Source organism: Colobus angolensis, unplaced genomic scaffold (genome assembly GCF_000951035.1).
Source record: "Colobus angolensis palliatus isolate OR3802 unplaced genomic scaffold, Cang.pa_1.0 Scaffold1150, whole genome shotgun sequence".
NCBI classification, from domain to species: domain Eukaryota; kingdom Metazoa; phylum Chordata; class Mammalia; order Primates; family Cercopithecidae; genus Colobus; species Colobus angolensis.
This window is the reverse complement of record NW_012112587.1, coordinates 5419-20074: the sequence shown is the minus strand read 5'-3', so window position 1 is coordinate 20074 and position 14656 is coordinate 5419. Positions and strand designations below refer to the sequence as shown.

General features: G+C 45.1%; 1 protein-coding gene across 1 annotated transcript in view; it reads left to right on the top strand.

Moving 5' to 3' along the window:
* Nucleotides 1-13654, top strand: part of LOC105525728 (histone H2B type W-T-like) — a 16001-nt gene extending 2347 nt beyond the window's left edge. The window contains exons 2-3 of the mRNA XM_011961467.1: nucleotides 2347-2458; nucleotides 13533-13654. Coding sequence (XP_011816857.1) covers nucleotides 2347-2458; nucleotides 13533-13654 — 234 coding nt within the window. The remainder of the gene's footprint in view (nucleotides 1-2346; nucleotides 2459-13532) is intronic.
* Nucleotides 13655-14656: the final 1002 nt, after the last annotated feature.

Sequence of the window (14656 nt, the reverse complement as noted above, 5' to 3'; positions counted from 1 at the left end):
TAGTTTTTTGTATTTTTTTAGTAGAGACGGGGTTTCACCGTGTTAGCCAGGATGGTCTCGATCTCCTGACCTCGTGATCCGCCCGTCTCGCCCTCCCAAAGTGCTGAGATTACAGGCTTGAGCCACTGCGCCCGGCCTCAACTAAATAAAATTTTCAAGAGTCCATTCATTTTCCAGCTTCCTCGATTCTGAAATCACTACTGCAGTTTGTTCTTTTTTTGCCCTGAGGATAATCTTTTCACTTCTTTTTATTTTTTATTTTATTTTATTTTATTTTTTTATCAGAGATAATATATTATCAAAATTAAACTTTTTATCCTAGTATGCCACTCATGGGCATTTGGTTCACATCAACTGGAAGAGGATCAAATGAATGAGATGAAACATTTCTTTTTAAACAGAAACCTTTGTTACTTCCAGGTTTGTGTCAGTAGGCCTAGGGTGTGTCCACGGAAACGGCTCATGCCCTAGTGTTCAGTGGTGCAGCAAATGAGTGACTCACAGTACAAGAGCAACAGTCACTGTCACAATGCAGGGGGAGTGACCCAGGCTGAACCCACAACAGCCTTGCACTGATATGCAGCCCGGTTATTGGAGGGACAGGGTTGTGATTCTTTACCTGATGTTTTTGTTTTCAGTGTTTGTAACCATGGTCATTTAAGGATATGAATCCAAAGGCAGGAGTAGGATATGTTTCTTGCCCCTAGCATCAAGTTTTGCAGAGCATGCTCAGCCTTTATGAGAAGTCAGATAATGCTTATTTCCTTAAGAGATTTGCATATTAATATTCATGTTAATGTTCATATAGGTTACCTTTCATTGTGCTTTCTTCTGGGTCCCAAGTCTTTGTACTTTTAGCACTTTTTCCTAGAAGTGTATTGCTGAATTTCAAAGTAGCTGCTGACTTTCCCATTGCTTTTGTTTTCAATTGATTTATAGCTGCCGAGGATTTCAACAAGAGAACATACTCTGGAATTGTAACTCACAGGAATTTATTATGTTGTGCCTTGAAGCTCGACATGTGGCCATTTTTGTCAAATGTTTCTCGTGAATTTTGAAACATCACATAAACAACCCTTCTCCTTTAAATGTAGAAACCAGTAAAGGGTGGCACTCTCAGTCAAACCGTGAAATGAAAGCTGGATAAATGACAGAAATCAAAATTTTCTTGAGCCCATCAGAAGTGGGAAAGACACACCCCAGAGGGCCCAACCCGTAGCCACACAGATTATTCTACCTTTGTCAGAGGACAGTTTGGTCAAGAGTGAAATGGGGGCGTGGCAGGATAGTAGCCAGAGCTTCCCTGAATAGTGCAGTTGGGCAATGTGGCCAGGTCACCTCCAGAGCTCCACTTGGGATCCATAGAGAAAGGATGTAGAGCCAAGAAGTCCCCTCATCGGGATTTCCTACTTTCTGTTTTTTTCAGAATATTAGAAAAGTGTTATGAAAGTAGTTGAAGAGAAATGCTCACTGCACAAGGAGACCAAGAAAAGCCCCCATGAAGACAGCAACAACTAAATCGCTCTGGACGGTGCCACCAGGTGATCCTGCATGTCTGGAGCCACACTTTGAAAACCAAAGACACTTGGCAGAACCCTGTTTCTATCCAGAAAAAGAGCTGTGTACCTGGTCCAAAGCACCACATCTCATTGAGTGACTTATTTCTCATTATGCTAATTGTTTTGCTTTAAAGCGCCAATCTTTCTGTCAAATGGGATGTACAAATAAATGTCTAAGTTATCCTTGCATGTCTACTGGGTAATTTGACGTGTCTTTTTCTGAAACCATATCTTTTGGGATATTTTACCCTGCAGTGTGTGTTTCCCATTTGTAAATTCAGATATGAACGAGGAGAATTAGTAAAACAGTGTTGACAATGAACTCTGATTGGGCTGTGGAGAGTGAAGCGTGAGCGTTCAAGGGGACTGATGCCTGTGAGTTATAGGAAGAAAGAGAAAAAGGCTGCTTTGGTGTGAAGATTGGCAGAGGAAGCTCACACATCTGCTACAGCATTTCAGGGGATGATTGAGAAGGGGAACCTAGTGAGCAATCGTGATGTCAAGCTGTAGCTTACTGAAAGCGCAAAGTAAGGGAAAGAGCTTTATGGCTTAAACAACAAATAAGAAATATCAATGTACGGAAAATAGGATGAATAGGACAGACATAGTCCAATCAATATTTTCATCAGCACTCCCTGTACCATGGAGTTCTTTTGTAAACATGAGCAGGGACCCAAAGACAGTACAGAGAAAACGAGATGAAAAATTTTAAGGAACATTACCTATTCTAGGTTCCCTAGAAATGGAATCCCACTTGCTTAGATTTGTCTGATTCTCTCTTCTTCAGACTAGAATCTTTTGTTTTTGGAGACCTTCATGCCTGGCCTCTATGCATCCTGGGGATGATGGAATGCTGTCCGATGGAGCAGCACAAGCTCCATTCGGATCCGTGTCAGCCAGTGAGTCACCTGCAGCCGAGGAGCTACAGCCCAATGTGTGATCAGGTTTCCCGGTCTGAACTCGGAAGAGTTAGTTGTCCAGGGATGTTCAATGGGAGATGAAGGGGAAACCTGTGATTAGATGGGTGTGTTTCTTTGGTTCTACGATGGGTTGTATGCTTTTAATGCTGTTGACGGAGGTGTATTTTATTAGTTTTCTAGGGCCGCTGCAAAAATATTCCAGAGACGGTCTGACTTAAACCCTGTGTGTTTTTCATCTCACAGTTCTGGATACCTATTGTCACCTTTTTGTAAGGAGAGCAACCCTGTTTGTTGGGCAGGGTCAACCCTCATAACTTCACTTTAACCACATGACCTGACTAGAGACTCTCTCCAAATAAGGTCACATTCTAAAACACTGGGGGCCGGGACTTCTTCCTGTGAATTGTAGGGAAACACAACTCCATCCATAAGAGTACGTCTTCTGCATCCACTGCACGGCACAAATTAACATCCTCACATAGAAAATACATTCATTTCATCACGACATCCCCAAAGTCTTAACTCACTCCAACATCAGTTCTCCAATATCTCACCTGATAATCTTCTGTATCTGGAATGGGTGAGTCTCCAGGTATGACTCACGCTGAGATGGGAAGTTTCTCCACCACTGCACCTGTGAAGCTAGGCAAGTTATCTGCTTCTGAAAGACAATTGTGGGACTGGTACCAAATAGGGCTTATCAAACGAAGAGCAGGAAATCTGAAAAACTACTGGAGTACGTGGGCCCTAAGCACTCTGAAACCTAGTGGGAGCAAATTCCGTTACATTCTAAGGATGGAAAAGATTCTGCTTGGGCTCAATGGTCTGTCCTTCAGGCCCAGTGGGCTAACAGCTTCACACCCTATGCCCTGGGCAGCGGGGTGGGAGCTCTTCCCCCAGCCTGGGCTGCTTCAGCCCATCCATCCCTCTGAAACCGAAGAGGTGAGACGAATGCCTGGAACTCAGGAGGTGACCTCTGTTTCTGGGACCAAGAGAGAGATGTCCCAGTCCCCTAGTAACGTGCCCCTGGTTCTTGGGGGCAGTGACGGCCATGCCACCCTCTATTCCAGCTTTGGTGTCCTTCTTCCCTGTCTTGAAAATGAAGAAATGGTCACAGCTGTGTACCCCAGTCAGTTCCTTTCTTGCTGGTACGATCCAGGAACTCTAATAGCCTCCTTTCATTTCATGCCATCCTTGTCCCCGTTCAGTCCAGTCTGGCAACACTTTGCTGGTATAAATTTATCAAAAAATTGTTGGCTTCCCATGGAATTCACATGAGTCCAGGCCATCAGACAAGAAGTTGTCTACAGATCTTCCTTGATAATTCATATCTCCCGTATCTGAATTCCTAACTTCTGCAGAGATGGTTGATTGGATCCGTGAGACACATGTCTCTCCTCTCAGGCTAATGGTTTTCTAGGCACACCCTGGGACCTGTTTCCAGGACCAGGTATCGGCATACTTTGAGTACCTTCTGAATCATCCAGTGCTGGTTTCCTTGTCCTCAGTGCTTCGTTGGCTAATTTCTCTCTCTTCTCTCCCATTTACTATACGCATCTAGGAGTAACCAGATTAAATCCTAAATACTTTTCTCAGTGTGTCAGTGTGTTGGCCAAGACTCCCCCTGGTCCTCCTAAGTGTCGCTGAAAACTCAAGTAACAAAAGGCAGATCCATAGGACATAAGGCATACCAGCTTATTCAAAGTGTATCCCCAGGAGCCTTAATGTTAATAGCCAAAGATACATGGGAAACAATCTATTTTTATGTCTCAACTCAAAGGAGTACGGACAGTTGTGTAGAAATATGATGGGACAAAAAGGCTATGATCTCATGCTAACAGACGGAGTTGGGGAAACCCGGCAAGGCCTGTCCATCTAGACTCTGCTTGGCCTATCTGAGCACACAGTCCTTCCTCCCGGATATGGGGCAGGACACCCTCTGGAATGGGGTCACAAGAGTGACTTCCATTCAAACAAGATGGGTTAGATCATTTCTTCATGGACAGTTTTTACATGAAAATGTGGAAAACATTACAATACCATCTCTAGGTTTTGTGACTATCTTTAGAAAAAAAGAGCTTCTGGTTTCAAGGACTCACCTTTGGGAAGAGGGATTCTGGTCTCTGTGTTTAGCCCCCGGGGCTGAATGGGACTGAGAGACAGGAGGACCAAGAATGTCAGAGAAAATTTTCTTCACTTGAAACTACTTCTGAAGCCCTCATTTTGGGATATTGGGCCCTGAGCTCCAACGCTAGACATCAGCTACATGGGAAGTTCATCACTTACTATTTCTACTTTACTCAGAGACACTCAGAACACAATACAGCCAAAACCTTTACCAGTGTAAAACTAGGATCCCCTTTCCTCATGCTTCCGATAACCTCTTCCTAGTCTCCGTCTGAAAACACACCACAAGCACCTTTAATACACATAGTGCTAGCAGCATTTTGGTGATCATGATATATGTATTCTCTAAGTCAGGGATCTTTTCTCTACAGCAAAGAATTATTTCTTAACCCTCGTTTCAACTGCATTTGGTGTTCATATTTCCCCCTGCCGTTTCCTAAAGACACTCTAGGCTTCTTGTGTCATGCATGTCAAAACGCCTCCAGCCTGTATGCATTACCTAGTTCCAAAACCTCTTCCAGTCTTCCAGATGTTCCTTATCACATCATCCCACTGCTTGGCCACAGAATCTCTAGTAGTTTGATAGGGATATTCTGACAAAGTACCACAAACATGGCGGCACAAACAGCAGAAGTTTGTGGTTTACATTTAGACAGACTGTAAGTCCAAATCAAAGCGCCAGCTGGGTTGGTTCCTTCTTAGTAGTAAGAGGGAAGAATCTCTTCCAGGGATCTTTCCTTGGCTTGTAAATGGCCCACTTCTCCCCATGCCACTTCACATTTTCTTCCCTGGACGCATGTGTCTGTCTGAATTTCACCTTTTGGTATGAGGCAGAGCAAGTGCTCAACCCTGCTCACTCTCAAGTAGGGCAAGCTCTGCGTTCCACGCATTCTTCCACTCCTGTTCTGCAACCGCTCCAGTTCCAAACAAGCTGGGTTGCACTAGGAATCCTCTCTAAATCATATTCCTCATCTCTTTATTCCTTATTTCTTCCTCCAGGAGCCCGCTCTCTCTTGGGAGAGCTGTGGATCCTCACTCAGCATTGTGTGGCAGGGTTGCCAAAGACCTGATGTGGGAGGTTTCTTTGCCTTTTCATAGGTAAGGTGAGCACATAATTTCTTGTCTAATAAATGTGGGGGCAGCATTTGGAGTGAATGGGACACTAGGAATCATTGGGTTGGGATGATAGGGAAAACCTGTATGTGTGGTCACTCTTCTGGGGAAAGATCTGGGGATAGAATAAAAACATTCCTTGGGGTTTGGAACACAAACATTGGTGGGCTGTGAAAGCGATTTTCTTTTAATAGCATATTTTTCATGATTTCTTCTCTTTGACTTTCCTGTGCTTTTGTTTCCTGGAGACAACAGGTGTGGCTAGGCTGCATTAACATAGGAAAGAGACACAACACCATTAGAGCATCTGTTTGGGTCTCAGGAATCATGTGAGCTAGTGGGACCTGACTTGATAGCAAGAGTCATTGAGGGCATGGGATTGGGGGTCAGAGGAGACCTGAGCTCAGACCCCAGTTGTGCCTCTTACTGGCTGTACTGCCTTGGGCAAGTGGCTTGACCTTTCTGAACCTCAGTTTCCTCCTCTGTGGAATACGGGTCAAGAAGGTGCTTGTGAAGATCCAGGGTGATGATGCAGATGGGGTGCCAGATACATAGTCTGCAACCAATGAATGTCGGCTGTACCTGGTCCCAATTCCGAGATTCACGCCCTACGGAAATCGCAGGTGGTGGGGGTGGGATCCAGTGCCGGACAGCTCTATGAACACGCTCTCCTGGCTACCTGGGCCTCATCTGTTTGCTTAGGACTGACAGTGAGATAAGGGAGGATGATTTTTCCCCCTCGAGCCACATGTTAGGGAAGCGGTAGAGATAACGCTGCTGTGAGTCCTGACGGAAAGTTGCTGGGGAGCATCTTTAAAGTGCTCCTGGCTTGGTACACTACCCACTCGGGGCTTTGTGGCAAACTGTTCCCCCTGACTGCCACGGAACCTGGCTTCCAATACCATCTCCTCTCCCCTGCCTACTGTCTCCCTATCTGAATCCTATTCACTTTTCAGGTCTTGGCTCAAATGCTGCCTCCCCTATGAAGATGTCCTGACCCTCCCAGCCTAGAGTGACTGCTCCCTCCTTGAGTCTCAGGATCTCCAACTGTGCCATGGGCATACTGTTTGCAACATCCTCACACATGGATTGTGATGAGGAAGGAAAGAGAGAGTCCATGTAGCATGCTAAGTGCAGTGTCTGGTGCAGGCCTGTGGTGAGTTCCCTGCCTCTTCCTCTTCCTCCCCTCGGAACCCGCAGCATGCAGGCATGGTGGCCTTGATCACATGCTGTCTTCTCTTGATAGTCATTGGGGAACATGCCTGTGCTAGTTGCCCCTCAGTTGGAATGTCACAGACGATGGGGGCCACATCTCATTCTTCCTCACCTTCCAGCATCCAGCACTGCAATAAATGCCATCGCAACCATTTTTTCATTGGGCACCTTAGGGTACCATGTGGCAGGCACTTGGCTATGCATGTGATGCTCATAAGTGTAGTCCTCACTCTTTTTCCTTCTAGCTGTCTTTCAGGATGCGCAGGCGTTGATTCTTCTTTGAATTGTATCAGACAGATTGGGTCAACCGCTACCAAGGTCGCATAATGAGGGAGTGGCCCTGACAGGCATCAAGTCCTATGCTAGGTTAAGTTTCTAGTGAATGCCTGTGAATGGTTGGTTGGCAGGAGGGACAGACGTAGAGCCCAGAATAGGAGTGCCTGCCCCGTGACTTTTACCCGGCAGAGGTAGGCCTGCTTGACAGAAAGCTGTAGGCAACAAACACATAGGACTCAGTGGGTTCTCGAGCTCGAGTAAGGAGATATAGTCGCTCCAGGACAGGGGGAGATGTGGAGAGGGGATGGTTCAAGCTAAACCTCAAGGCATTTGCCCCAGGGAATTCCACAGTGCCTCCAGGATCCCCCAAAATAGTAGCAGATGACCCACCCACTGGCCATCCTCAAGGTGAACTGTAGAACAAGCCCGGGTCAAGCAAGCCTCCTTGGAAAAGCTTTGTTCGCATAGAGGATGTTGAATCCCTTGGGATTCTGCGGTGGGCATTTCACTGCCACAGATCCTTGAGAGAGATCCAGGCCACAGGATCACCCATGGGACCTATGATGCAATGAGGAGACAGGCTCCACTGTGCTTAAGTGGCCCTAACAAGTAGAAGCCAGAAGAGCCTCAGTCAGTGCTATTTATTCACCCGACACCTAAGGTCATTAAGGAAGGTCCCAGACACCTTGTACCGGCATGCCTGGTACCTTGGAGGGGCTGACTGGAGGGCTGAGCTCAGCTGGGCTTCTGCACCTCTCCAAGGCCCCTCAGAGCATATCACTGTGGTGTCTCCAGCAGGAAAGGACGACTTCTCAGTTAGCAGCTCAGAGCTCTCAGATAGCCAGGCGAGGCACTAGTCCTCTGAAAGGTTACCTGTGGGACAGGCTAACGTCCATCATTCTCCATGTGTCAAAGCCATCAAGGGCCTGTCAGGAGCCCAGAGGGAGGGGCAAACAGATGTCACCAATGGGCCAATAGGAGGAGCATTCAGGAATGAGCAGCCTTTCTGAGATGCAGCCTATTCAGGACACACTTCTTGAGATGCTTCTGGGTGGCACACACAAGGCATGTGCATAAGAAGAGGTCCTTTACTCTCTGGGTCAAAGTGGTAGGCTGTCCAATGGTTTTACATTGGACCTATCACTATCAGGGTGACATCTCCCATTTGGTGGATCCTCCTTCTCCGTGCTGTAGTGATTGCCCTTAAGTGACATGAAGTTTCTAACCATTATAGACACATTTTCTCCCTTCTGGAGCCCTGGTTAAACATAAACAGACACACAGAACGACAGTAAGGAGAATATGGGGAGTCAGTACTTCTAAATAGGCACTTGACTAGAACCTGGTCTCAATATCTGATCCTCCAGATTTGGGGCTCCTGAGTGTTCCAAATTCCCTCATCAACCTCTTCTTTCAGGACTCTCCAGAATCTGACACTCCAATGGCAATCCATCCCTCTCTATGGAGCCTACAACAGCACACATCTCTGCGTCCTAGAGAGGACAGGTTTCAGGCCACCAGAGGAATTTAGGGAGTGAGAACTGTAGGAGCAACCTTATCCCAAGCTGTTTTAACAAGCCCTGTTAGCCAATGGCCATGGCCCAGGAGCCACAGGGCCTTCATGGACTGAGCCAGTGGAGAGTGGGGCTTGGACTCCTCTGATTGGACGTTTCCATCCTCCCAACGATGCGTTAGTTCCAAGTCTTGAAGGTGGGCATTTCCAGAAATAAAACAATATAACCTGGAAAAGAACAGACAGAATCAGATACATTAGAAATAGTTGGAGTAATAACTTCAGTTCCTATTTCTCCACATCCTCTCCAACACCTGTTGTTTCCTGATTTTTTAATGATTGCCATTCTAACTGGTGTGAGATGGTATCTCATTGTGGTTTTGATTTGCATTTCTCTGATGGCGAGTGATGATGAGCATTTTTTCATGTGTCTGTTGGCTGTATGAATGTCTTCTTTGAGAAGTGTCTGTTCATATCTTTTGCCCAATCATGTGTTTTTGTCATTGATTCTGTTTATGTGATGGATTACTTTTATTGATTTGCGTATGTTAAGCCAGCCTTGCATCCCAGGTATGAAACTCACTTCACTGTGGTAAATAAGCTTTCTGATATGCTGCTGGATTTGGTTTGTCAGTATTTTATTGAGGATTTTCGCATCGATGCTCATCAGGGATATTGGTCCGAAATGTTCTATTTTGTGTGTGTGTGTGTCTCTGCCAGGTTTTAGTATCAGAATGATACTGGCCTCAAAAAACGAGTTAGGGAAGAGTCCCTCTTTTTCTATTGTTTGGAATAGTTTCAGAAGGAATGGTACAAGCTCCTCTTTGTACCTCTGGTAGAATCTGGCTGTGAATCTGCCTGATCCTGGTCTTTTTTAAGTTGGTAGGCTATTATTTACTACCTCAGTTTCAGAACTTGATATTGGTTCACTCGGGGATTCGAGTTCTTCTTGGTTTAGACTTGGGAGGGTGTATGTGTCCAGGAATTTATCCATTTCTTCTAGATTTTCCAGTTTACGTGCATAGCAGTGTTTATAGTATTTTCTGATGTAATTTGTATTTATGTGAAATCAGTGGTGATATCCCCTAATGAATGTAATTTAACTTGAGTACCCCAGTAAAGAAACCATCTTTAAGTAGAATAGAGATGAGAGGTTAGGAGTCCATTTCATGTGTTTGGTGGGGCAGGGGCATCGGGACACACAACTGAACCCACAGGACATAGGAATCCTGAGTCGTAGATGTGAGTATCTCCAATCTCTTCCAGTATGTCAGGAGAGCACTGATGACTGATGGAAAGAAATAAGGTTAACCCTACCCATGTTTTTTAAAATCTACTTGAATGCTCAGTAATTTCATTATATATCTCGTATATATGCATATATATACATATATCATACATATTCATTTATATGTGTGTGTGTATGTTTGTGTGTGTGTATATATATATGTGTGTGTATATATATATTTGGCCTTTTCCAGCTCAAAAGGGAGAGAAGATACTCTGTGATTTCAATCCTCAGAAATGTATGACTATTTGCTTTAAAGTCTTAGATTTGGCTAATTTTGTTAAGTGTTTCATTTGCACTTTTATAATAACTTGTAAACTCCACCATTCAGTAGCATGTACTAACCTGTAAGGGACCTCACTGTCAGCAAAACCATGCGATCAACGTTGAATAATCTCCAAAAATTAATGCCTTTCTGTAGCCCGTCAGAAGGAGCTTAGGACCCTTCAGGAGAGACAAAACACAAAGGTTCTTTAACTTTGGTAGACTCCTGTGATGTCAAATAAATGAATGGGGGTAAGGGAGGATACTAGGGGAAGCATCTCTGAGTAGCCCAGGCATGAAGGTCACAATGCTTGATCGAGGAGTTCCGGGAATAAATGTCTGTATTTTTAAGGCCTAAATCACAAGAATTCTGCTGGGACATGATACCTTCAGGACTCTCCTTGGGATCATGAGGGTGAAGATTTAGGATAATGATCCACTTCAGAATATTCATTACTTATTTTTATTCGGAGAAATTAAACAAGTATCATGAAACAACTTGGAAAAACAGTTTTTTTCCTAAGCAGACCAGGAGAAACTACCACAATTCAACTGCAAGTCAATCCCTCTGGGTGGTGCCTTGAATTTGTCTTAAACTATTGGAAAGCAAAGGATCTCTGCAGACATGTGCACACTTTACAAAACAGAACTCTGCACATCAGAGGAAAAAAACCATAATTTCTCCACAAATCACTTAATTTCTGTCATGCTCATTTCTGTTGCTTCAAAATGCCAGTGTTTGTCTATACAACATTAAAAAATGCATCAGAAGCGGGCTGTTGACTTGAAGCCTGGAAGCTCAAAGCTGACTGACACTAATGAAGTTTAGGAAGGAGAGGAGGGAAATGAGGTTCGATGTGGAAGATCCAAGGGGAGCTGAGGACATCTGAATGTTCACTTCAGTGGTTGCAGGAGGAAAATGGACACCTAGGGAGCCTTCATGATCTGCTGGTGAGGTTTACGGAAAAGACAACCTAAAAGGAAATGGCTTTACTGCTTCTGTGAGGAAGAATAACTGTCAACCTAGAAAACAGATGTATTAATACGACAAACGTAACCCACCAGGTTGTTTTTCACAAAAGGACCCATATTATGGAAGTCATTTAAATATCTAGGGCCCAGCGCAGTGCCTGTAATCCTACCAGTTTAGGAGTCCAAGGCAGGTGAATCTATTGAGTTCAGGAGTTCAAGATCAGCCAGGGCAACATGGAGAAACCCGTCCCTACCAAAAATACAAACATACACACACAGACGCACAAAAATTAGCCTGGCACAGGGACACATGCCTGCAGTCTCAGCTTCTTATGGGGCTGAGAGGTAGGAGAATTGCTTGAACCCAGGATGTCCAGGCTACAGTGAGGCGAGATGGCATCATTGCACTGCAGCCCGGGTGACAAAGTGAGATTATATGTTACAAAAAAATTAAAAAAACCACACACACACACATACAAAATATATATATATATATAATGCAAAAATATATAAAACATATAAATATATATAATATATAAAAAATAAATAAGTATCTTAGCAGTCACCCATCCTTAGAATGTATTTGTTTTTGATGACATAAGTACATCACACAGTTCAAGAGCCAATACCTCTCCAAGCTCCCTAGAAACTGAAGTTGTTACTGGAACTAGTTCTAATATTTCTGATTCTGTCTGTTCTTTCCCAGGTTGTAGTCTTTTCTCTCTAGAAATGCCCGTCTTCGTGACTTAAAACTACCACATCATTGGGATGATGGAAAAGTCCAATCAGAGGAGTCCAAGACCCACTCTCCACTGGCTCAGTCCATGAAGACCCTGTGGCTCCTGGGCCATGGCCATTGGCCCACAGGGCTTGTTCAAACAGCGTGGGATAAGGTCGCTCCTGCAGTTCTCACTCCCTAAATTCCTCAGGTGACCTGAAACCTGTCCTCTCTAGGACGCTGAGATGTGTGCTGTCGTAGGCTCCCTAGAGACGGATTGTCACTGGAGTGTCAGAATTTAGGGGAGCCCTGAAAGAGGAGGTTGATGAGGGAATTCGGAACACTTGTGGGCCCCAAATCTGGAGGTTCAGATATTGAGACCAGGTTCTAGTCAAGTGCCTATTAACAAGTACTGATGGCCGGGCGCGGTGGCTCAAGCCTGTAATCCCAGCACTTTGGGAGGCCGAGACGGGCGGATCACGAGGTCAGGAGATCGAGACCATCCTGGCTAACACGGTGAAACCCCGTCTCTACTAAAAAATACAAAAAAACTAGCCGGGCGAGGTGGCGGGCACCTGTAGTCCCAGCTACTCGGGAGGCTGAGGCAGGAGAATGGCGGGAACCCGGGAGGCAGAGCTTGCAGTGAGCTGAGATCCGGCCACTGCACTCCAGCCCGGGCGACAGAGCGAGACTCAAAAAAAAAAAAACAAAAACAAAAAAACAAAAACAAACAAACAAAAAACAAGTACTGCTTCCCCATATTCTCCTTACTGTCGTTCTGTGTGTCTGTTTATGTATGGCCAGAGCCCCAGAAGGGAGAAATAGCGTCTCTAATGGTTAGAAACTTCATGCCACTTAAGGGCAATCACTGCAGCATGGAGAAGGAGGATCCACCAAATGGGAGAGGTCACCCTGCTAGCAACAGGTCCAATGGAAAGCCATTCGAGAGCCTACCACTTTGATCCAGGGAGTAAAGGACCTCTTCTTACACACATGCTTTGTGTGTGCCACCCAGCAGCATCTCAAGAAGTGGGATGGAGTCTGAGGCAGGTGGATCACTTGAGTCCTGGAGTTCGAGATCAGCCTGGGCACCATGGAGAAACCAGACTCTACCAAAAATACAAGAGTACACACACACACAAATAGCCAGGGGCAGTGACATATGCCTGCAGTCCCAGCTTATTGTGGGGCTGAGGTAGGAAAATCGCTTGAACCCAGGAGGTCAAGGCTGCAGTGAGCCGAGATGGCGCCACTGCGCCCCGGCCATGTGACAAAGTGAGACCCTACCATAAAAAAAAATAAAGAATATATAAAAAGTGTGTTGGGCATTTGCTCTGCAGCAGATTAGTGTCCAGGAGCAGGTCAACAGACACCCAGTGTGATCCCCAAGAAACGGGACCATCAAATCGCCTCCGAGCCTGAGAGGTTTGCATATAGGCTCCCTGCATGGCAATTCATTCCATCAGATGTGGAGTTGGTGGCCCGTGATGTCAGCCATGCGGTGACTACAATAGACCCTCCCGCTGGTGGTCAACCGTCATTGTCTTTTCCTCACATCCACTGGCAGTTGCCTCCAAGATGGCTCAGCCTTCCTCTGAAACGACCTCCGACAAAGGCCTGAGCACCAAGGAGCCCAAAGCGGCCGACGCCACTATGGCTCACAAGCAGAAGAAAAAGACAAGCAGCTGATATGTCTGGGTTTTGACCTTTTCTTGTCTGTTTTGCTTTCTGTAAAGTAAAAGTACCTTTTCAGTTAAGTTTCACCAAGATTATGACACAACCAAGGATGCATGAGGTGTCCCCAAAGAGGTGGAAAGTAGATTTCACCAGGACCAGAATTCCCCCAAACCCCAGAGACAGCTCAAAGAGAGAAGAAAGTTTTGCTAGCCTTTAACAGGATACATCCGACATACTTCTCCCACCAAATTTTCTAGGGTCTTAGATTCTCAGCTATCTCCACATGAAAGCCAAAGGGTCTCATGTGCCCCCATTGCAGGTGAAGGAAGACAGGAAGTCAAAAGAAATCCAAGAAAGGGAAAAGGGTCATTAAGAAATCAATACTCCTCAAACGTTACACCAATATCCAACGAAGAGGGTCTGGTTTCCTGACCAGCAATGCAACCCACGGCGTTGAGGCAGAAGTGCAGAATTTGAACTCGAAGGGCGCAAGGTGGAGTGAGTGGCCTTTGTTGTTATTCCCACATGGGGCAGTTTCGGCAGACACAGGAGGTTATCTTTATTTTGGTCAGGTTTTTTGCTCTTCACTTTTGTCAAGCCAAGTTTTAAGGTGACCTGCCACACCATGATGTGTCTTTTTATATATTTAACCTTTTTTTATCAATCTGTTATGATGAGAAATCTCAAAAATCCTTTTAATATAACATAGAAGGTTAATTCAATCTGTTGGCCATTGACAATCAGAATTCTCAATAGTGAGAGCTTCTGCACAGCAAAAGAAACTACCATCAGAGTGAACAGGCAACCTACAGAATGGGAGAAAATTTTTGCAATCTACTCATCTGACAAAGGGCTGATATCCAGAACCTACAAAGAACTCAAACAAATTTACAAGAAAAAAACAAAAAACCCCATTAAAAAGTGGGCAAAGGATATGAACAGACATTTCTCAAAAGAAGACATTCATACAGCCAACAGACACATGAAAAAATGCTCATCATCACTGGCCATCAG